The sequence below is a fragment of the Mus caroli genome, unplaced genomic scaffold, assembly GCF_978045245.1.
Source record: "Mus caroli unplaced genomic scaffold, Mus_caroli_1 scaffold_7, whole genome shotgun sequence".
Lineage (NCBI taxonomy): Eukaryota > Metazoa > Chordata > Mammalia > Rodentia > Muridae > Mus > Mus caroli.
The window spans coordinates 141,223,964-141,245,743 of record NW_028227262.1 but is presented as its reverse complement, the minus strand read 5'-3'; the positions used below and the strand labels follow the sequence as shown (position 1 = coordinate 141,245,743).

Sequence of the window (21,780 nt, the reverse complement as noted above, 5' to 3'; positions counted from 1 at the left end):
TTAATAAAAAATATAATAAAGGACACTTCATACTCATGAAAGGAAAAATCTACCAAGATGAACTCTCAATTCTGAACATCTATGCTCCAAATGCAAGGGCACCCACATTCATAAAAGAAACTTTACTAAAGCTCAAAGTACGCATTGCACCTCACACAATAACATTGGAGACTTCAATACCCCTCTCTCAGCAATGGACAGATCTTGGAAACCAAAACTAAACAGAGACACAGTGAAACTAACAGAAGTTATGAACCAAATAGATTTAACAGATATTTATAGAACATTTCATCCTAAAACAAAAGAATATATCTTCTTCTCAACACCTCATGGTAAATTCTCCAAAACTGACCATATAGGCCTCAACAGATACAAGAAGATTGAAATAATCTCATACATCCTTTAGGATCACCAGAGACTAAGGCTGGTCTTCAATACCAACAAAAACAACTGAAAGCCCACATACACATGGAAGCTGAACAACACTACTCAATGATAATTTGGTCAAGGAAGAAAGAAAGAAAGAAATTAAAAACTTTTTAGAATTTAGTGAAAATGAAGACACATCATACCAAAACTTATGGGACACAGTGAAAGCAGTGCTAAGAGGAAAACTCATAGCTCAAAATGCCTCCAAAAAGAAACTGGAGAGAGCATACACTACCAGCTTGACATCAACCTGAAAGCTCTAGAACAAAAAGAACCATATAGACATAAGAGGAGTAGACAGCAGGAAATAACCAAAATCTGGGTTAAAATCAACCAAATAGAAACAAAAAGTACTATACAAAGAATCAACAAAACCAGGAGCTGGTTCTTTGAGAAAATCAACAAGATACATAAATCCCTAGCCAGACTAACCAGATGGCACAGAGACAGTATCCAAATTAATAAAATCAGAAATGAAAAAGGAGACATAACAACTGAAAGTGAAAAATTTTTAAAATCATCAGATCTTAGTACAAAAGCCTATATTCAACAAAATTGGAAAATCTGGATGAAATGGACAATTTTCTAGATAGGTACCAGGTGCCACAGTTAAATCAGGATCAGATAAACCATCTAAACAGCCACATGAACCCTAAAAAAAACAGAAGCAGTCATTAAAAGTCTCCCAACCAAAAAAAACCCAAGACCAGATAGGTTTAGTGCAAAATTCTATCAGACCTTCAAAGAAGACCTAATACCAATATTCTTCAAACTATCCCACAAAATAGAAACAGAAGGAGCACTACCCAAATCGTTCTATTAACCCACAATTACACTTATACCTAAACCACACCAAGACCAATAAAAGAAAGAGAACTTCAGATTGATTTCCCTTATGAACATTGATAATGCAAAAATAATCAATAAAATTCTCCCAATCTGATTCCAAGAACACATCAAAGTGATCATTCATCTCAACCAAGTAGGCTTCATTCCAGGGATGCAGAGATGGTTCAGTATATGGAAATCCATCAATTTAATCCACTACAAAAATAAAAGCAAAGCAAAAAAACCCCACATGATCATTTAATTAGAAGCTGAAAAATCATTCGACAAAATCAACATCCCTTCATGTTTCTTGGAAGGATCAGGAATTCAAGGCCCATACCTAGACATAGTAAAAGCAATATACAGCAAACCAGTAGTCAGCATCAAACTAAATAGAGAGACTTAAAGCGAACCCACTAAAATCAGGGACTAGAGAAGGCTGCCCACTCTCTCCCTGTCTATTCAATACGGTACTAGAAGTTCTAGCTAGAGCAATTAGACAACAAAAGGAGGTAAAAGAGATACAAATTGGAAAAGAAGTCAAAATATCACTATTTGAGATGATATGATAGTATATATAAGTGACCCCAAAAAATTCCACCAGAGAACTCCTAAAGCTGATAAACACCTTCAGCAAAGTGGCTGGATATAAAATTAACTCAAACAAATCAGTGTCCTTCCTCTACTCAAAGGATAAACAAGTTGAGAAAGAAATCAGAGAAATGACACCCTTTACAATAGTCATAAATAATATAAAATACCTTGGTGTGACTCTAACTAAGCAAGGGAAAGATCTGTATGACAAGAACTTCAATTCTCTGAAGAAAGAAATTGAAGAAGATCTCAAAAGATGGAAAGATCTCCCATGCTCATGGATTGGTAGGATCAATATAGTAAAAATGGCCATCTTGACAAAAGCAATCAACAGATTCAATGCAATCACCATCAAAATTTCAACTCAATTCTTCATAGAGTTAGAAAGAGCAATTTGCAAATTCATCTGGTATAACAAAAAAAAAAAAAAAAAAAATCCCAGGATAGTAAAAACTCTTCTCAGCAATAAAAGAACTTCTCAGGGAATCACCATCCCTGACCTCAAGCTGTACTACAGAGCAATCTTGATAAAAACTGCATGGGTTTTCAAGAGATTTTCTTCTAACTATTGTCAGTGAGTTGGCCTGGCAGTTTCATTGAAAAGAGTGAGCCAAGGACATCAGAAAGAAAAGAAAGCATCTTACCCTTAAACCTAGAGCTTCCGCTAACCAAGCATCAATAGCAATGGAGACTTCTTCACACTACTTCTTCAAAGGAATTACAGGAATGTGAAGATTGCAGAAGGATTGCCTTCCCTTACTGGAACATGGTTCATGGCCCATGAGTAACTCATCTCCACAGGCTACTATCTTAAATTTCACTCCCAGGAGATTGATATCACAACATAGGACCTGGAAATAAGTACTAATATAGAATTATTGTTTATTCACTCTGCATTTTCCTTCCCCTTTTCCTACAAAAATTTCTGTGATAAAGAAAGTGCTACTCATTGTGAGACATGTTGCCTTTGTAAGGCAATGCGTGCAGAGGAATCTGCACTCACAACTGCTCTCTTTGAATTCACCAAGACAGTATAGACAAGGTAAAAACTCCAGACTTAGTCCTCTCTGTCTATTCTTCCTGTCAGCCATACCCAGCACATGTATGGCCACACACATGTGTAAACAGTGTACCTGAAACACTGACTGTACTATGCTGTCTCTGCTTTACTTTTGTTGACTGCCAGGACCACTCACCACAAGCAAGCATTAAAAGAGAACTAGTGGGGAGCAGCCCCAAGAAGTGGCAGCATAGACAATGTCCTGTCCCAGATCCCTGCTTAGAGGGAAAAAGCAGCTGGCTTGTGTGAGCAGAAGCCCCACCAGAAGTTCAGTCCCTTGGGGCCAGAGACTGGCTCCAGCCTGCCTGATCTCCCAGCCTCCCTCTTGGGCAGAGGTAGTGGCTCTTCCAGTGACACTTTCAGCAGCAAGATCTGTCACTTTCTTCCTCGCTTAAAGTTCCACACACATGAGTTTCTGTCTGTGCAGAGAGCTGACCCTGTGCCACAGCACTCCATTCCCAAATACCACAAGGAAAGAGCTGATCTCCCAGGAGTGCTGACACACCTGTGAGCACAGGTAAGACCAACAATTTTGCTCAAATTCCTGGCCAAAGAGGGACATGACCAGAGCCATCAGGACACAAGGAATAGCCAGGGACAGGATCCTTCAAGTTTCCATCTGCACCCCGGAGCTGACCCTGTGCCACAGCCCTCCATACCCAAATTCCTTCTGGAGAGAACTGGATCCCAGGAATACTGACATACATGCTTGCAAGAGGGACAAGCCACTGTCAAAGACTGCAAGACCAGCTAACACCAGAGATAACCAGATGGTGAGAGGCAAGGGCAAGAACATAAGCAATAGAAACCAAGGTTAGTAGGCATCATCAGAACCCAGTTCTCCCACCACAGCAAGCCCTGAACATCCCAACACACCAGAAAAGCAAGACTCTTATTTAAAGTTACAGCTCATGATGATGGTAGAGGATTTTAAGAAGAACATAAATAACTCCCTTAAAGAAATACAAGAGTACACAGGTAAACAGGTAGAAGCTCTTAAAGAGGAAATCCAAAAATCTCTTAAAGAATTACAAGAAAACACAATCAAACAGGTAAAAGAATTGAACAAAACCATCTAGGATCTAAAAATGAAAATAGAAACAATAAAGAAATCACAAAGGGAGACAACCCCGGAGATAAAAAACCTAGGGAAGATATCAGGAGCCTTAGATGCAAGCATCACCAACAGAATACAAGACATAGAAGAGAGAATCTCGGGTGCAGAAGATACCATAGAAAACATTGACACAAAAGTCAAAGAAAACGCAAAATGCAACAAGTTGCTAACCCAAAACACCCAGGAAATCCAGGAAACACAATGAGAAGACCAAAACTAAGGATGATAGTTACAGAAGAGAGTGAAGATTCATAACTCAAAGAGCCAGTGAATATCTTCAACAAAATTATAGAAGAAAACTGCTCTAACCTAAAGAGATGCCCATGAACATACAAGAAGCCTACAGAACTCCAAATAGACTGAACCAGAAAAGAAATTCCTCCCATCATATAATAATCAAAGCACCAAATAACTCAACAAAGAAAGAATATTAAAAGCAGTAAAGGAAAAATGTCAAGTAACACATAAAGGTCGACCTATCAGAACTACACCAGACTTCTCACCAGAGACTACAAAAGCTAGAAGACCCTGGGCAGATGTCATACAGACCCTAAGAAAACACAAATGACAGCTCAGGATACTATAACCAACAGATCTTTCAATTACCATAGACAGAGAAACCAAAGTATTCCATGACAAAACCAAATTTGCACAATATCTTTCCACAAATCCAGCTATACAAAAGATAATAGGTGGAAAATGCCAACAGGAGGAGGAAAACTACACACTAGGGAAAGCAAGAAAGTAATCTTTCAACAAACCCAAAAGAAGATAGCCACATAAACATAAAAATAACATCAAAAATAACAGGAAGCAACAATCACTATTCCTTAACATCTCTTAACATCAATGGACTCCGTTCCCCAATAAAAAGACTAGACTAACAGATTGGATATGCAAACAGAACCCAGCATTTGCTGCATACAGGAAATGCACCTCAGTGACAAAAACAAAGACTACCTCAGCATAAGGGGCTGGAAAACAGTTTTCCAAGCAAATGGTCCCAAGAAACAAGCTTCTTTTAAATACTGGGACTTCCTCCTCATGACCCAGAAATTCTGATCTCAGGACTTCATCACAGAGATGTCACATAACCTAAGTGACTTAGAGACTCAAAGCTAGAGTTCACTTTTTAAATTTGTATTTTTTATTTGATGTGTGTGTGTGTGTGTGTGTGTGTGTGTGTGTGTGTGTGTGTGTGTGTGTGAAAGAAAGATGGGGGGTCAAGTTTTTTGTTTGTTTGTTTTGTTTTTTAAAACAGGGTTTCTCTGTGTAGCCCTGGCTGTCCTGGAACTCACTCTGTAGACCAGGCTGGCTGGCCTCAAACTCAGAAATCGACCTGTCTCTGCCTCCCAAGTGCTGGGATTAAAGATGCGTGCCACCACTGCCCAACAAGATTGGGGTCACTTATAGTAATAATGTGGGGACCAAAAATCAACTTGCTTGAGTTTATTTATTTTATCATTGAGTCTCAGGAAGTGGATTAAAAAGCACCTTTACTTTGCTGAGCCATCTCACTGGCCCCTCAGGGTACACTTTTAACAAGGAAATGATATACATGACCTAATTTTCACATGGTCTAAGTGGCCGTGGAGAAGTGGCTAGATAGATGCCTACAGCAGTGAAGAGGGGTTCATGGGCATATGAGAAGAACAAAGTCTCATCTTTTTTTTTTTTAATATTTTTATTACATATTTTCCTCAATTACATTTCCAATACTATCCCAAAAGTCCCCCATAGCGCCCCCCACTTCCCTACCCACCCATTCCCATTCTTTTGGCCCTGGCATTCCCCTATATTGGGGCATATAAAGTTTGCAAGTCCAATGGGCCTCTCTTTCCATTGATGGCCGACTAGGCCATCTTTCGATACATATGCAGCTAGAGACAAGAGCTCCAGGGTTCTGGTTAGTACATCATGTTGTTCCAACAATAGGGTTGCAGATCCCTTTAGCTCCTTGGGTACTTTCTCTAGCTTCTCCATTGGGAGCCCTGTGATACATCCAATAGCTGACTGTGAACATCCACTCCTGTGTTTGCTAGGCCCCAGCATCGTCTCACAAGAGACAGCTATATTTGGGTCCTTTCAGCAAGATCTTGCTAGTGTATGCAATGGTGTCAGCGTTTAGAAGCTGATTATGAGACGGATCCCTGGATACAGCAGTCTCTAAATGGTCCATCCTTTCATCACAGCTACGAACTTTGTCTCTGTAACTCCTTCCCTGGGTGTTTTGTTCCCAATTCTAAGAAGGTGCACAGTGTCCACACTTTGGTCTTCATTCTTCTTGAGTTTCATGCGTTTAGCAAATTGTATCTTAAATCTTGGGTATCCTAAGTTTTGGGCTTATATCCACTTATCAGTGAATACATATTGTGTGAGTTCTTTTGTGATTGTGTTACTTCACTCAAGATGATGCCCTCCAGGTCCATCCATTTGGCTAGGAATTTCATAAATTCATTCTTTTTAATAGCTGAGTAGTACTCCATTGTGTAAATGTACCATAATTTCTGTATCCATTCCTCTGTTGAGGGACATCTGGGTTCTTTCCAGCTTCTGGCTATTATAAATAGGGCTGCTATGAACATAGTGGAGCATGTGTCCTTTTTACCGGTTGGGACATCTTCTGGATATATGCCCAGGAGAGGTATTGCTGGATCCTCCGGTAGTACTATGTCCAATTTTCTGAGGAACCGCCAGACTGATTTCCAGAGTGGTTGTACAAGCTTGCAATCCCACCAACAATGGAGGAGTGTTCCTCTTTCTCCACATCCTCGCCAGCATCTGCTGTCACCTGAATTTTTGATCTTAGCCATTCTGACTGGTGTGAGGTGGAATCTCAGGGTTGTTTTGATTTGCATTTCCCTGATGATTAAGGATGTTGAACATTTTTTCAGGTGCTTCTCTGCCATTCGGTATTCCTCAGGTGAGAATTCTTTGTTCAGTTCTGAGCCCCATTTTTTAATGGGGTTATTTGACTTTCTGGAGTCCACCTTCTTGAGTTCTTTATATATATTGGATATTAGTCCCTTATCTGATTTAGGATAGGTGAAGATCCTTTCCCAATCTGTTGGTGGTTTTTTTGTCTTATTGATGGTGTCTTTAGCCTTGCAGAAGCTTTGTAGTTTCATGAGGTCCCACTTGTCAATTCTCGATCTTACAGCACAAGCCATTACTGTTCTATTCAGGAATTTTTCCCCTGTGCCCATATCTTCAAGGCTTTTCCCCACTTTCTCCTCTATAAGTTTCAGTGTCTCTGGTTTTATGTGAAGTTCCTTGATCCACTTAGACTTGACCTTAGTACAAGGAGATAGGAATGGATCGATTCGCATTCTTCTACATGTTAACAACCAGTTGTGCCAGCACCATTTGTTGAAAATGCTGTCTTTCTTCCACTGGATGTTTTTAGCTCCCTTGTCGAAGATCAAGTGACCATAGGCGTGTGGGTTCATTTCTGGGTCTTCAATTCTATTCCATTGGTCTATTTGTCTGTCACTATACCAGTACCATGCAGTTTTTATCACAATTGCTCTGTAGTAGAGCTTTAGGTCCGGCATGGTGATTCCACCAGAGGTTCTTTTATCCTTGAGAAGAGTTTTTGCTATCCTAGGTTTTTTGTTATTCCAGATGAATTTGCAGATTGCACTTTCTAATTCGTTGAAGAATTGATTTGGAATTTTGATGGGGATTGCATTGAATCTGTAGATTGCTTTTGGCAAGATAGCCATTTTTACAATGTTGATCCTGCCAATCCATGAGCGTTGGAGATCTTTCCATCTTCTGAGATCTTCTATAATTTCTTTCTTCAGAGACTTGAAGTTTTTATTATACAGATCTTTCACTTCCTTAGTTAGAGTCACGCCAAGATATTTTATATTATTTGTGACTATTGAGAAGGGTGTTGTTTCCCTAATTTCTTTCTCAGCCTGTTTATTCTTTGTGTAGAGAAAGGCCATTGATTTGTTTGAGTTAATTTTATATCCAGCTACTTCACCGAAGCTGTTTATCAGGCTTAGGAGTTCTCTGGTGGAATTTTTAGGGTCACTTATATATACTATAATATCATCTGCAAAAAGTGATATTTTGACTTCATCTTTTCCAATTTGTATCCCTTTGATCTCCTTTTGTTGTCGAATTGCTCTGGCTAGGACTTCAAGTACAATGTTGAATAGGTATGGAGAAAGTGGACAGCCTTGTCTAGTCCCTGATTTTAGAGGGATTGCTTCAAGCTTCTCACCATTTACTTTGATGTTGGCTACTGGTTTGCTGTAGATTGCTTTTATCATGTTTAGGTATGGGCCTTGAATTCCTGATCTTTCCAAGACTTTTATCATGAATGGGTGTTGGATCTTGTCAAATCTTTTTCCGCATCTAAGGAGATGACCATGTGGTTTTTGTCTTTGAGTTTGTTTATAAACTGGATTACGTTGATGGATTTCCGTATATTGAACCATCCCTGCATCCCTGGGATGAAACCTACTTGGTCAGGATGGATGATTGTTTTGATGTGTTCTTGGATTCGGTTAGCAAGAACTTTATTGAGGATTTTTGCATCAATATTCATAAGGGATATTGGTCTGAAGTTTTCTATCTTTGTTGGGTCTTTTTGTGGTTTAGGTATCAGAGTAATTGTGGCTTCATAGAATGAGTTGGGTAGAGTACCTTCTGTTTCTATTTTGTGGAATAGTTTGTGAAGAACTGGGATTAGATCTTCTTTGAAGGTCTGATAGAACTCTGCACTAAACCCATCTGGTCCTGGGCTTTTTTTAGTTGGGAGACTATTAATGACTGCTTCTATTTCTTTGGGGCATATAGAGCTGTTTAGATCATTAACCTGATCTTGATTCAACTTTGGTACCTGGTATCTGTCTAGGAACTTCTCCATTTCATCCAGGTTCTCCAGTTTTGTTGAGTATAGCCTTTGGTAGAAGGATCTGATGGTGTTTTGGATGTCTTCAGGATCTGTTGTTATGTCTCCTTTTTCATTTCTGATTTTGTTAATTAGGATGCTTTCCCTGTGCCCTCTAGTGAGTCTGGCTAAGGGTTTATCTATCTTGTTGATTTTCTCAAAGAACCAGCTCCTTGATTGGTTGATTCTTTGAATAGTTTTTCTTGTTTCCACTTGGTTGATTTCACCCCTGAGTTTGATTATTTCCTGCCGTCTACTCCTCTTGGGTGAATTTGCTTCCTTTTCTTCTAGTGCTTTTAGGTGTGTTGTCAAGCTGCTAATGTGTGCTCTCTCTAGTTTCCTTTTGGAGGCACTCAGAGCTATGAGTTTTCCTCTTAAAAATGCTTTCATTGCGTCCCATAAGTTTGGGTATGTTGTGGCTTCATTTTCATTGAACTCTAAAAAGTCCTTAATTTCTTTCTTTATTCCTTCCTTGACCAAGGTATCATTGAGAAGAGTGTTGTTCAGTTTCCACGTGAAGGTTGGCTTTCTATTATTTATTTTGTTATTGAAGATCAGCCTTAGTCCATGGTGATCTGATAGGATGCATGGGACAATTTCAATATTTTTGTATCTGTTGAGGCCTGTTTTGTGACCAATTATGTGGTCAATTTTGGAGAAGGTACCATGAGGTGCTGAGAAGAAGGTATATCCTTTTGTTTTAGGATAGAATGTTCTGTAGATATCTGCCAGATCCATTTGATTCATAATTTCTCTTAGTTTCACTGTGTCCCTGTTTAGTTTCTGTTTCCATGATCTGTCCATTGGTGAAAGTGGTGTGTTGAAGTCTCCCACTATTATTGTATGAGGTGCAATGTGTGCTTTGAGATTTACTAAAGTTTCTTTAATGAATGTGGCTGCCTTTGTATTTGGAGCATAGATATTCAGGATTGATAGTTCCTCTTGGAGGATTTTACCTTTGATGAGTATGAAGTGTCCCTCCCTGTCTTTTTTAATGACTTTGGGTTGGAAGTCAATCTTATCAGATATTAGAATGGCTACTCCAGCTTGTTTCTTCATGCCATTTGCTTGGAAAATTGTTTTCCCGCCTTTCATTCTGAGGTAGTGTCTATCCTTTTCTCTGAGATGAGTTTCCTGTAAGCAGCAAAATGTTGGGTCTTGTTTGTGTAGCCAGTTTGTTAGTCTATGTCTTTTTATCGGGGAGTTGAGTCCATTGATATTAAGAGATATTAAGGAAAAGTAATTGTTGTTTCCTGTTATTTTTGATGTTAAAGTTGGAATTTTGTTCTTGTGGCTGTCTTCTTTTAGGTTTGTTGAGGGATTACCTTCTTGTTGTTTCTAGGGCGTGGTTCCTGTCCTTGTATTGGTTTTTTTCTGTTATTATCCTTTGAAGGGCTGGATTCGTGGAGAGATAATGTGTGAATTTGGTTTTGTCATGGAATACTTTGGTTTCTCCATCTATGTTAATTGAGAGTTTGGCTGGGTATAGTAGCCTGGGCTGGAATTTGTGTTCTTTTAGTGTCTGTATAACATCTGTCCAGGATCTTCTGGCTTTCATAGTCTCTGGTGAAAAGTCTGGTGTAATTCTGATAGGCTTGCCTTTATATGTTATTTGGCCTTTTTCTCTTACTGCTTTTAGTATTCTATCTTTATTTAGAGCATTTGTTGCTCTGATTATTATGTGTCGGGAGGTATTTCTTTTCTGGTCCAGTCTATTTGGAGTTCTGTAGGCTTCTTGTATGTTCATGGGCATCTCTTTCTTTAGATTTGGGAAGTTTTTTCTATAATTTTGTTGAAGATGTTTGCTGGTCCTTTGAGTTGAAAATCTTCATTCTCATCCACTCCTATTATCCGTAGGTTTGGTCTTCTCATTATGTCCTGTATTTCTTGGATGTTTTGAGTTAGGATCTTTTTGCATTTTACATTTTCCTTGATTGTTGTGCCGATGTTCTCTATGGAATCTTCTGCACCTGAGATTCTCTCTTCCATCTCTTGTATTCTGTTGCTGATGCTCGTATCTATGGTTCCAGATTTCTTTCCTAGGGTTTCTATCTCCAGTGTTGCTTCATTTTGGGTTTTCTTTATTGTGTCTACTTCCCTTTTTAGGTCTAGTATGGTTTTGTTCATTTCCATCATCTGTTTGGATGTGTTTTCCTGTTTTTCATTAAGGACTTCTACCTGTTTGATTATGTTATCCTGTTTTTCTTTAAGCATTTGTAACTCTTTAGCAGTGTTCTCCTGCAATTCTTTAAGGGATTTTTGTGCTTCCTCTTTATTGTCTTCTGCCTTTTTAGCAGTGTTCTCCTGCATTTCTTTAAGTGTGTTATTAAAGTCCTTCTTGAAGTCCTCTATCATCATCAGGACATATGCTTTTAAATCCGTGTCTAGCTTTTCCGGTGTGTTGGGGTGCCCTGGACTGGGCGAAGTGGGGGTGCTGGGTTCTGATGATGGTGAGTGGTCTTGGTTTCTGTTAGTAAGATTATTACGTTTACCTTTCGCCATCTGGTAATCTCTGGGGTTAGTTGTTATCGTTGTCACTATTTAAAGATTGGAGCAGAAGCTGTGTTCCACTCACCAGCAGTCTCTAAATCCTGCGGCGGGGGTCGTGGGTAGCTGACGGTACCCCAGGTCCAGCCGGAAGAGGCCTGTGGTCCTACTCAGGCCGTTTTTCTGCTTCCCTAACTAATGCAGTCTCTGGGCCCGCGTGCAATTGGATTGGAGCAGAAGCTGTGTTCCACTCTCCAGAAGTTTTAAGATCCTGTGGTGGGTGTTGTGGGTAGCTGGTGAGTGTCAGCTGACCCTGCGCCCCAGCTGCCCCGGTGCTTTTCTGACCGGAAGAGGGTTGTGGCCCTATGTAGGCCGGATTTCTCTCTCCCCAACCAGAGCAGTCTCAGGTCCCGCGTGATTGGACTGGAGCAGAAGCTGTGTTCCACTCACCAGCAGTCCCAAAATCCTGCGGCGGGGGTCGTGGGTAGCTGGCGGGTGTCAGGCAACCCTGCGCTCCCGCTACCCCGGCGCTGATCCGGCCGGATGAGGCCTGTGGTCCTCAAAGTCTCATCTTTTTTTTTTTTTTTTTTAATATTTTTATTACATATTTTCCTCAATTACGTTTCCAATGCTATCCCAAAAGTCCCCCATAGCGCCCCCCACTTCCCTACCCACCCATTCCCATTCTTTTGGCCCTGGCATTCCCCTATATTGGGGCATATAAAGTTTGCGAGTCCAATGGGCCTCTCTTTCCATTGATGGCCGACTAGGCCATCTTTCGATACATATGCAGCTAGAGACAAGAGCTCCGGGGTTCTGGTTAGTACATCATGTTGTTCCAACAATAGGGTTGCAGATCCCTTTAGCTCCTTGGGTACTTTCTCTAGCTTCTCCATTGGGAGCCCTGTGATACATCCAATAGCTGACTGTGAACATCCACTCCTGTGTTTGCTAGGCCCCAGCATCGTCTCACAAGAGACAGTTATATTTGGGTCCTTTCAGCAAAATCTTGCTAGTGTATGCAATGGTGTCAGCGTTTAGAAGTTGATTATGGGATGGATCCCTGGATACGGCAGTCTCTAAATGGTCCATCCTTTCATCACAGCTACGAACTTTGTCTCTGTAACTCCTTCCCTGGGTGTTTTGTTCCCAATTCTAAGAAGGTGCACAGTGTCCACACTTTGGTCTTCATTCTTCTTGAGTTTCATGCGTTTAGCAAATTGTATCTTAAATCTTGGGTATCCTAAGTTTTGGGCTTATATCCACTTATCAGTGAATACATATTGTGTGAGTTCTTTTGTGATTGTGTTACTTCACTCAAGATGATGCCCTCCAGGTCCATCCATTTGGCTAGGAATTTCATAAATTCATTCTTTTTAATAGCTGAGTAGTACTCCATTGTGTAAATGTACCATAATTTCTGTATCCATTCCTCTGTTGAGGGACATCTGGGTTCTTTCCAGCTTCTGGCTATTATAAATAGGGCTGCTATGAACATAGTGGAGCATGTGTCCTTTTTACCGGTTGGGACATCTTCTGGATATATGCCCAGGAGAGGTATTGCTGGATCCTCCGGTAGTACTATGTCCAATTTTCTGAGGAACCGCCAGACTGATTTCCAGAGTGGTTGTACAAGCTTGCAATCCCACCAACAATGGAGGAGTGTTCCTCTTTCTCCACATCCTCGCCAGCAACTGCTGTCACCTGAATTTTTGATCTTAGCCATTCTGACTGGTGTGAGGTGGAATCTCAGGGTTGTTTTGATTTGCATTTCCCTGATGATTAAGGATGTTGAACATTTTTTCAGGTGTTTCTCTGCCATTCGGTATTCCTCAGGTGAGAATTCTTTGTTCAGTTCTGAGCCCCATTTTTAATGGGGTTATTTGACTTCCTGGAGTCCACCTTCTTGAGTTCTTTATATATATTGGATATTAGTCCCTTATCTGATTTAGGATAGGTGAAGATCCTTTCCCAATCTGTTGGTGGTTTTTTTGTCTTATTGATGGTGTCTTTAGCCTTGCAGAAGCTTTGTAGTTTCATGAGGTCCCACTTGTCACTTCTCAATCTTACAGCACAAGCCATTACTGTTCTATTCAGGAATTTTTCCCCTGTGCCCATATCTTCAAGGCTTTTCCCCACTTTCTCCTCTATAAGTTTCAGTGTCTCTGGTTTTATGTGAAGTTCCTTGATCCACTTAGACTTGACCTTAGTACAAGGAGATAGGAATGGATCGATTCGCATTCTTCTACATGTTAACAACCAGTTGTGCCAGCACCATTTGTTGAAAATGCTGTCTTTCTTCCACTGGATGTTTTTAGCTCCCTTGTCGAAGATCAAGTGACCATAGGTGTGTGGGTTCATTGTCTCATCTTTTAAAGACATTATTTCTTACAGAGAATACTCTAGAAAGAGCCACACCAATACACTTTCAGGGTTCTTTCTAGGAGAAACTAGATATTCTTTTTATTAAAAAATTTAATTTTATATATATATATATATATATATATATATATATATATGGATGTTTTATTAGCAAGTATGTCTGTATCATATGTAGGTATGGTGCCCATAGAGTCCAGAAGAAGGCATCGAATCACCTGAACTGGAGCTACATTTGTGAGTTATTGTGTGGGTGCTAGGAATTGAGTCCCAGTCTCCTGAAAGAGCAGCCAGTCCTCTTATCTAATGAGCCATCTCTCCAGCTCAGAAATTTGTTTCTGTATGTTTTCTGGCTTCTCAAAAATAATTTTATAAAAACAGAACAAAAGCATGGGATGATTTAAGAATCAGTATTCTCTTTTTGAGAAGAGCTGATTATGCTTAGTAAAAGCATGGGTATTGTGTTACTTTGAAGAGGTTAAGAGATGAGAGGTGAGCTAGGTATATGGGCATATTAATATAGTTCCAGCACTTGAAAGGCTGAGGCAGGAGGGTGATCTAATAGAGATTCAAGATATCTATATAACAATATCTATCTCTCATAAATACATGCCTGTATAGTTACATGAATAAGGATGTGAGGTGTGCATGCATGCCTTTGTCTGTGCTTATATTTATGGTCTGTATTTATGGATAACCACTGTGGATACCCGAGGGACAGAAATTTATGTGATATTGGTTTTAAATTTTTATCTACTTAAAAAAACAAAGATCATAGTTTTGAGAAACTATAAAAATAGTTTTATGTCTTGTAGTCTGTTTGTGCCAGATCAGTTAACATTAGACAAATGTTTATTTCCTGTCTGTTCCCATCTTCACTAGAAGAAAGCTGTATTTAGTATTATGCTGAAAACAAGACAGAAAATCATCTATCTTAGTGGTTAATCCTTAAATCAACATTCATTTGTACAATGGAATGTCAGAGAGATGTGGGAAATCATCCATTACCTTTGTTTACCTACAGGTCTAAGAAAGTTTAGGAGCTTTTCACCTGTGTCTTTATTAGGTACCTGCTCTCTAAGCATCATGAAGGTAGCCTCCATCATTTTTTGTTCACTTCCCACTTCCTTAACCAGTTCTGTGAGTGTTATATTATGGTCTAAAACTAAAGTAGGAGAAGCTGAACTACTGCTTTTCTGAACTACCCTGGAACCTTCCTTCCAACTTTTCTCTTCGAAAGGTCACATTGACAAGAGAAAAGCTTTTGCTCCTTAGAGATTTGGAATTTTTTCAAGTTTCTAACTATTTCATTTCATACTGAGAAATACTTAATGGCTCTCAATAAACAGTTCAAAGAAAATGAAGGGAAGAAGAAAAAGAGAGGTAGGTGAATGAATGTATAGACAGGTAATTGATTAATAGATGAGTGGAAGAACGAATGGAAGAGTTGCTGATTTACCGATGATGTGTGGACAGATGAATGGTTGGTTGAATAGTTGAGTGATAAGGGAAAGGATGAATGAAATGGATGATAGGTTCACAGATAGATAAAAGGATGGATATATGAATAGAGGAATAGATGGTTGAATGACTAGAAGGTTGAACAAGAAATGCTTGAATGAACAAGTAGTTTGGTGAGTTCATGACTATGTGGATAGTTGAATGAGTAAATAAATGAAAAACTCACTGTAAAAAACTTGATTTTTTTAAAATAAAGTCTCAGGAGTGGAGAAATGGCTCAGTGGTTAAGAGAACTGACTGCTCTTCCAGAGATCCTGAGTTCAATTACCAGCAACCACATGGTGGCTCACAGCCATCTGTAATGAGAATACAATGTCCTTTTCTGGTGTGTCTGAAGACAGCTAGTCATATACAGTGTACTCATATACATAAAATAAATAAATAGCTCAAAGAAACTAACTCAATCTTTTAAAAAAAAATCTCATCATATGGGGAAAAAGTTCCACACATATTTGGGACTATTAAAAAAGAGAGAGAAAACTAGTTTATGATACTACACCCTATAGAGGTTTAATTTATGCCCTCCTTGTAAATGGAAGTATGAGCTTGTTTGGGGCAATGAGAAAGTCAGGTCCTTCTCATTCATTCATTCATTCATTCTGGTCCTTCTCATAAGTTACAAATGCTCTTGATGCTCCGGGCCTCTAGAGAAGAAGGCAATGTAAAATAAAATCTACTGTTAAGAAATATTGTCCTGACACTTCAGGACAATATCTTGCTCACTCTTTAAGCAATCTTAGGAAAGAGGATTTCCCCTCATTTCAGAGTGGAAGACTATAATCTGCACTTTGAGCCCACTTTTCATTATGCACAGAATCACATGGAAAATAAATGGCTTTGGAGCCATTTAGTCCAGTAGGCTTAGTTCTTTCATTTGCAATATTAGATCTTTTATGAGATGCCACAATGCAAAATGAGAATGGTTTTATGTACCTTCCAGGGCTGTGGAGAGATTTCAAAATGTTTTCTGTAAAATTTCCAAGTTATATACAAGCATATACTGTAGCTGTTTAATATGTGACCATTCGATTATTATTCAACAATGCATTACTGACCAACTGCTACAAGGTCTGTAAAAATATCTGGTGAAAAGCAACCTATGCCTGTAATTGAGTCTCAGCTGATATAATAAAGGACATGATTCACATTAAATCCATACTCTGCCAAAGTATACTGTCTGTCTGGAGAAAGAAACAAGTAAAAACATAAATACAAGCCTGTGGAGCAGCTAGAATAGAGATGCTAACAACATGTGCATCTCTTAGGGAGGAATGCTTAATTCGACCTCAAGGAATTTTGAAAAGTTTATTACAATAGCAGAGATATTAGAAATGAACAAAGAAGTAAGGATCTTATCTACTGCAGTGAAGATAAACACAGCAAAAGTCTAAGAGCAGGAAATGATGTGAGATGTTCTTTCATCAGCATGAAACCTGATGGGCTAAAGGAGCCAGGAATAAGGTGACAATAGGGTCCCATAAGAACACAAGTGCCGCTCTTCCGGTCAGAAAAGCACCAGGGTAGCTAGGGCGCAGGGTCGGCTGACACTCGCCAGCTACCCACAACACCCGCCACAGGATCTTAAGACTTCTGGTGAGTGGAACACAGCTTCTGCTCCAATCCAATTGTGCGCGGGACCTGAGACTGCATTAGTTAGGGAAGCAGAAACCAGCCTGAGTAGGGCCACAGGCCTCATCCGGCCGGACCAACACCGGGGTAGCTAGAGCACAGGGTCCGCTGACACCTGCCAGCTACCCACGACCCCCGCCACAGGATTTTGAGACTGCTGGTGAGTGGAACACAGCTTCTGCTCCAGTCCAATCACGCGGGACCTGAGACTGCTTTGGTTGGGGAGGCAGAAATCCGGCCTACGTAGGGCCACAAGCCTCTTCCGGTCAGAAAAGCACCCGGGGTAGCTAGGGCGCAGGGTCGGCTGACACTCACCAGCTACCCACAACACCCGCCACAGGATCTTAAGACTTCTGGTGAGTGGAACACAGCTTCTGCTCCAATCCAATTGTGCGCGGGACTTGAGACTGCATTAGTTAGGGAAGCAGAAAACCGGCCTCAGTAGGACCACAGGCCTCTTCCGGCTTACCGCCAGCTACCCACAACCCCCGCCACAGGATTTTGAGACTGCTGGTTAGTGGACCACAGCTTCTGCTCCAATCTTTAAACAGTGACAACGACAACAACTAACCCCAGAGATTACCAGATGGCGAAAGGTAAACGTAATAATCTTACTAACAGAAACCAAGACCACTCACCATCATCAGAACCCAGCACTCCCAATTCGCCCAGTCCAGGGCACCCCAACACACCGGAAAAGCTAGACACGGATCTAAAAGCATATCTCCTGATGATGGTAGAGGACTTCAAGAAGGACTTTAATAACACACTTAAAGAAATACAAAGGAACACTGGTAAACAGGTAGAAGACAGTAAAGAGGAAGCACAAAAATCCCTTAAAGAATTGCAGGAGAACACTGCTAAAGAGTTACAAATCCTTAAAGAAAAACAGGATAACATAATCAAACAGGTAGAAGTCCTTAATGAAAAACAGGAAAACACACCCAAACAGATGATGGAAATGAACAAAACCATACTAGACCTAAAAAGGGAAGTAGACACAATAAAGAAAACCCAAAATGAGGCAACACTGGAGATAGAAACCCTAGGAAAGAAATCTGGAACCATAGATACGAGCATCAGCAACAGAATACAAGAGATGGAAGAGAGAATCTCAGGTGCAGAAGATTCCATAGAGAACATCGGCACAACAATCAAGGAAAATGTAAAATGCAAAAAGATCCTAACTCAAAACATCCAAGAAATACAGGACACAATGAGAAGACCAAACCTACGGATAATAGGAGTGGATGAGAATGAAGATTTTCAACTCAAAGGACCAGCAAACATCTTCAACAAAATTATAGAAGAAAACTTCCCAAATCTAAAGAAAGAGATGCCCATGAACATACAAGAAGCCTACAGAACTCCAAATAGACTGGACCAAAAACGAAATACCTCCCGACACATAATAATCAGTACAACAAATGCTCTAAATAAAGATAGAATACTAAAAGCAGTAAGAGAAAAAGGCCAGCACCTGCAGCCGGAATCTCTGTGTTCTAGGCCAGATCAGACATTCTGTCACAATGCCTGAAATAAATACCAGCCATCTTGATGAAAAACAGGTTCAGCTTCTAGCAGAGATGTGCATTCTTATTGATGAAAATGACAATAAAATTGGGGCTGACACCAAGAAAAATTGTCACCTTAATGAAAACATCGACAAAGGATTAATACATCGAGCTTTTAGTGTCTTCTTGTTTAATACTGAAAATAAGCTCCTGTTACAGCAGAGATCAGATGCTAAAATTACCTTTCCAGGTTGCTTCACCAATAGTTGCTGTAGTCATCCATTAAGTAACCCAGGCGAGCTGGAAGAGAACAACGCCATTGGTGTGAAGCGAGCAGCACAGCGGCGCTTAAAAGCCGAGTTGGGAATACCCTTGGAAGAGGTTGATCTAAATGAAATGAATTATCTAACAAGAATTTACTACAAGGCCCAATCGGATGGTATCTGGGGTGAACACGAAGTTGATTACATTCTGTTTCTGAGGAAGAATGTCACCTTGAATCCAGATCCCAACGAGATTAAGAGCTATTGCTATGTCTCAAAGGAAGAAGTCAGAGAACTTTTGAAGAAGGCAGCCAGTGGTGAAATTAAGTTAACTCCGTGGTTTAAGATAATTGCAGATACTTTCCTCTTCAAATGGTGGGATAACTTAAACCATTTGAGCCCATTTGTTGACCACGAGAAAATACATAGATTGTAAATGTGTAAATGATTTGAAAGTTTTTCTACCTGGTAAGAATGGTTTCGTTTGGTTTTAAGTTGGGCCCTCTTGTATGATGCACAGGTATTTTACAACCAGAATTTGTTTTGAGAAAAGAAAAACTCAACTAGCTTACAGTTTTATATTATATATCCCATATATATGCACTGATGTCTGTAAAAGACATTTGGGAGAGGTTATTGGAAAATTATGCCATAAGTAAAACTTAATTTAGCCTGTCCAAATACCTGGCTATGACAAGATTGAGGAAATAACTAGAACTCATATTTTACATTTTGACAGACACTTTCAGAACACTTTGCTAATTGCCAAGTGTTTTCTATATCTTTAGATTTTTATCATACATCAGAAAATTGAGCAGAAAACACTGCTTGGCTGCTTTAAAACAGCACTAAGAGGTGAAATGGGCAGGGCTCAGGATACGGCTGAGTGTACCATGATTGTCTTGTAGGCATGATGTCATGGCTGTTGAGTCCCTAATCCTAAAGATAATTGTAACAACAATAGCAACAGACAGAGCAGGTTCAGAGGAAAGTACATGGCTCTCTCGGTCTTCATACAGCATGGTTAATCTCAGGAATCCCTGTATAACCAATACTGTGGATGCTCAAGTCAATAGAACGTATTATATTTGCATATTACTGACTACACTTCACCTCATCTCTGGCGTGGTCATGACACTAAACACAGCGTAAATGCTCATGTAAATGATTGTTGTACTATGCTTTATGATAAGGAGAAGTTTGCATGTGCGGTACAGATCAAATATTAATAGATAGTTGCTTGAGCCCCTGGAGGTTTGACCCACAGATTTAAAAGGCCAGTTCTGTATACTAGTTTTTGTCATTCTCAGTTGATTTTGTGCTTTAGCCATCCTGAAGTTACTATTTTTCTACTTAAAGGTAACTGTTACTTTTGGTAGTAATGGTAACTGATTAGCTATGCAGCAAAATCTGCTTACAGTCCTAGTGATAAAGATGGTTAGTCATAAGGTGGGAGTGAGTTCTACTCTAAAGAGTTGGGAAAACCTTTGACTCTACCATGGCGGGCACTGGATACTCTTGTTGGAGGGGGTCTGGTTTGAGTTAGATAATTTAGTAGCATTAGCACCCCTTTGTTAAGACAACAACAACAACAAAAGAAAAATCTAGGGAAGAGTCTTGGAGGGGTGTTTCTTTCTCTGTGTAGCTCTGGCTATTCTAGAACTCAATTTGTAGACTAGGCTAGCCTCAAAACTCAGAGATCCACCTTCCTCTGACTCCCAGGTACTGGGATTAGAGTGTACCACATGGCCAGCAACAACCAGAATTTTAATGGGTGATAATCAAGAGTCCCGTAACGGGCTTGCTGTTCTATGATCAGGTCTTAATTTAGAGGTGGAAGTGGGAAGGAGTAGTGGTGAGGAAACATACAGTGACTAGATTGACGTCACAGAATAGGCATATATTAAGATTTTGAGGTTATAGAATAGGCATATATTGATACTGTATTTTGATTCATGTTCTTTTAAAACTTGCCACAGGTGTGTCACATTGGAGCTCTTTAGACACCTTTATTCTTAAATGCTGCATAATGGATACATTTTTTCTTGTAAAAATTTTATAAACCTAATTTCTTGCTAATTCTGAACAGTTGATTTATCATTGGGGATATGACTATGTCACAAGAATTTATTGAAAATTAAAAATAAATTATTTAAAAAAAAAAAAAAAAGAAAAAAAAAAGAAAAAGGCCAAGTAACATATAAAGGCAAGCCTATCAGAATTACACCAGATTTTTCACCAGAGACTATGAAAGCCAGAAGATCCTGGACGGATGTTGTACAGACACTAAAAGAACACAAATTCCAGCCCAGGCTACTATACCCAGCCAAACTCTCAATTAACATAGATGGAGAAACCAAAGTATTCCACGACAAAACCAAATTCACACATTATCTCTCCACGAATCCAGCCCTTCAAAGGATAATAACAGAAAAAAACCAATACAAGGACAGGAACCACGCCCTAGAAACAACAAGAAGGTAATCCCTCAACAAACCTAAAAGAAGATAGCCACAAGAACAGAATGCCAACTTTAACAACAAAAATAACAGGAAACAACAATTACTTTCCTTAATATCTCTTAATATCAATGGACTCAACTCCCCGATAAAAAGACATAGACTAACAAACTGGCTACACAAACAAGACCCAACATTTTGCTGCTTACAGGAAACTCATCTCAGAGAAAAAGATAGACACTACCTCAGAATGAAAGGCTGGAAAACAATTTTCCAAGCAAATGGTATGAAGAAACAAGCTGGAGTAGCCATTCTAATATCTGATAAGATTGACTTCCAACCCAAAGTCATTAAAAAAGACAGGGAGGGACACTTCATACTCATCAAAGGTAAAATCCTCCAAGAGGAACTATCAATCCTGAATATCTATGCTCCAAATACAAAGCAGCCACATTCATTAAAGAAACTTTAGTAAATCTCAAAGCACACATTGCACCTCATACAATAATAGTGGGAGACTTCAACACACCACTTTCACCAATGGACAGATCATGGAAACAGAAACTAAACAGGGACACAGAGAAACTAACAGAA

The 21,780-nt window shown here is 39.6% G+C and overlaps 2 protein-coding genes across 2 annotated transcripts in view; one reads left to right on the top strand and one right to left on the bottom strand.

Moving 5' to 3' along the window:
* The window catches only part of Col28a1 (collagen type XXVIII alpha 1 chain), a 215,723-nt gene that overhangs the window by 136,392 nt on the left and 57,551 nt on the right, over positions 1 to 21,780 (bottom strand). The window lies entirely within an intron of this gene.
* LOC147004031 (isopentenyl-diphosphate Delta-isomerase 1) lies at positions 18,431 to 20,437 on the top strand. The gene has a single exon (XM_085840822.1). The coding sequence runs from the start codon at positions 18,480 to 18,482 to the stop codon at positions 19,161 to 19,163; it is 684 nt and encodes a 227-aa protein (XP_085696948.1). The 5' UTR covers positions 18,431 to 18,479; the 3' UTR covers positions 19,164 to 20,437.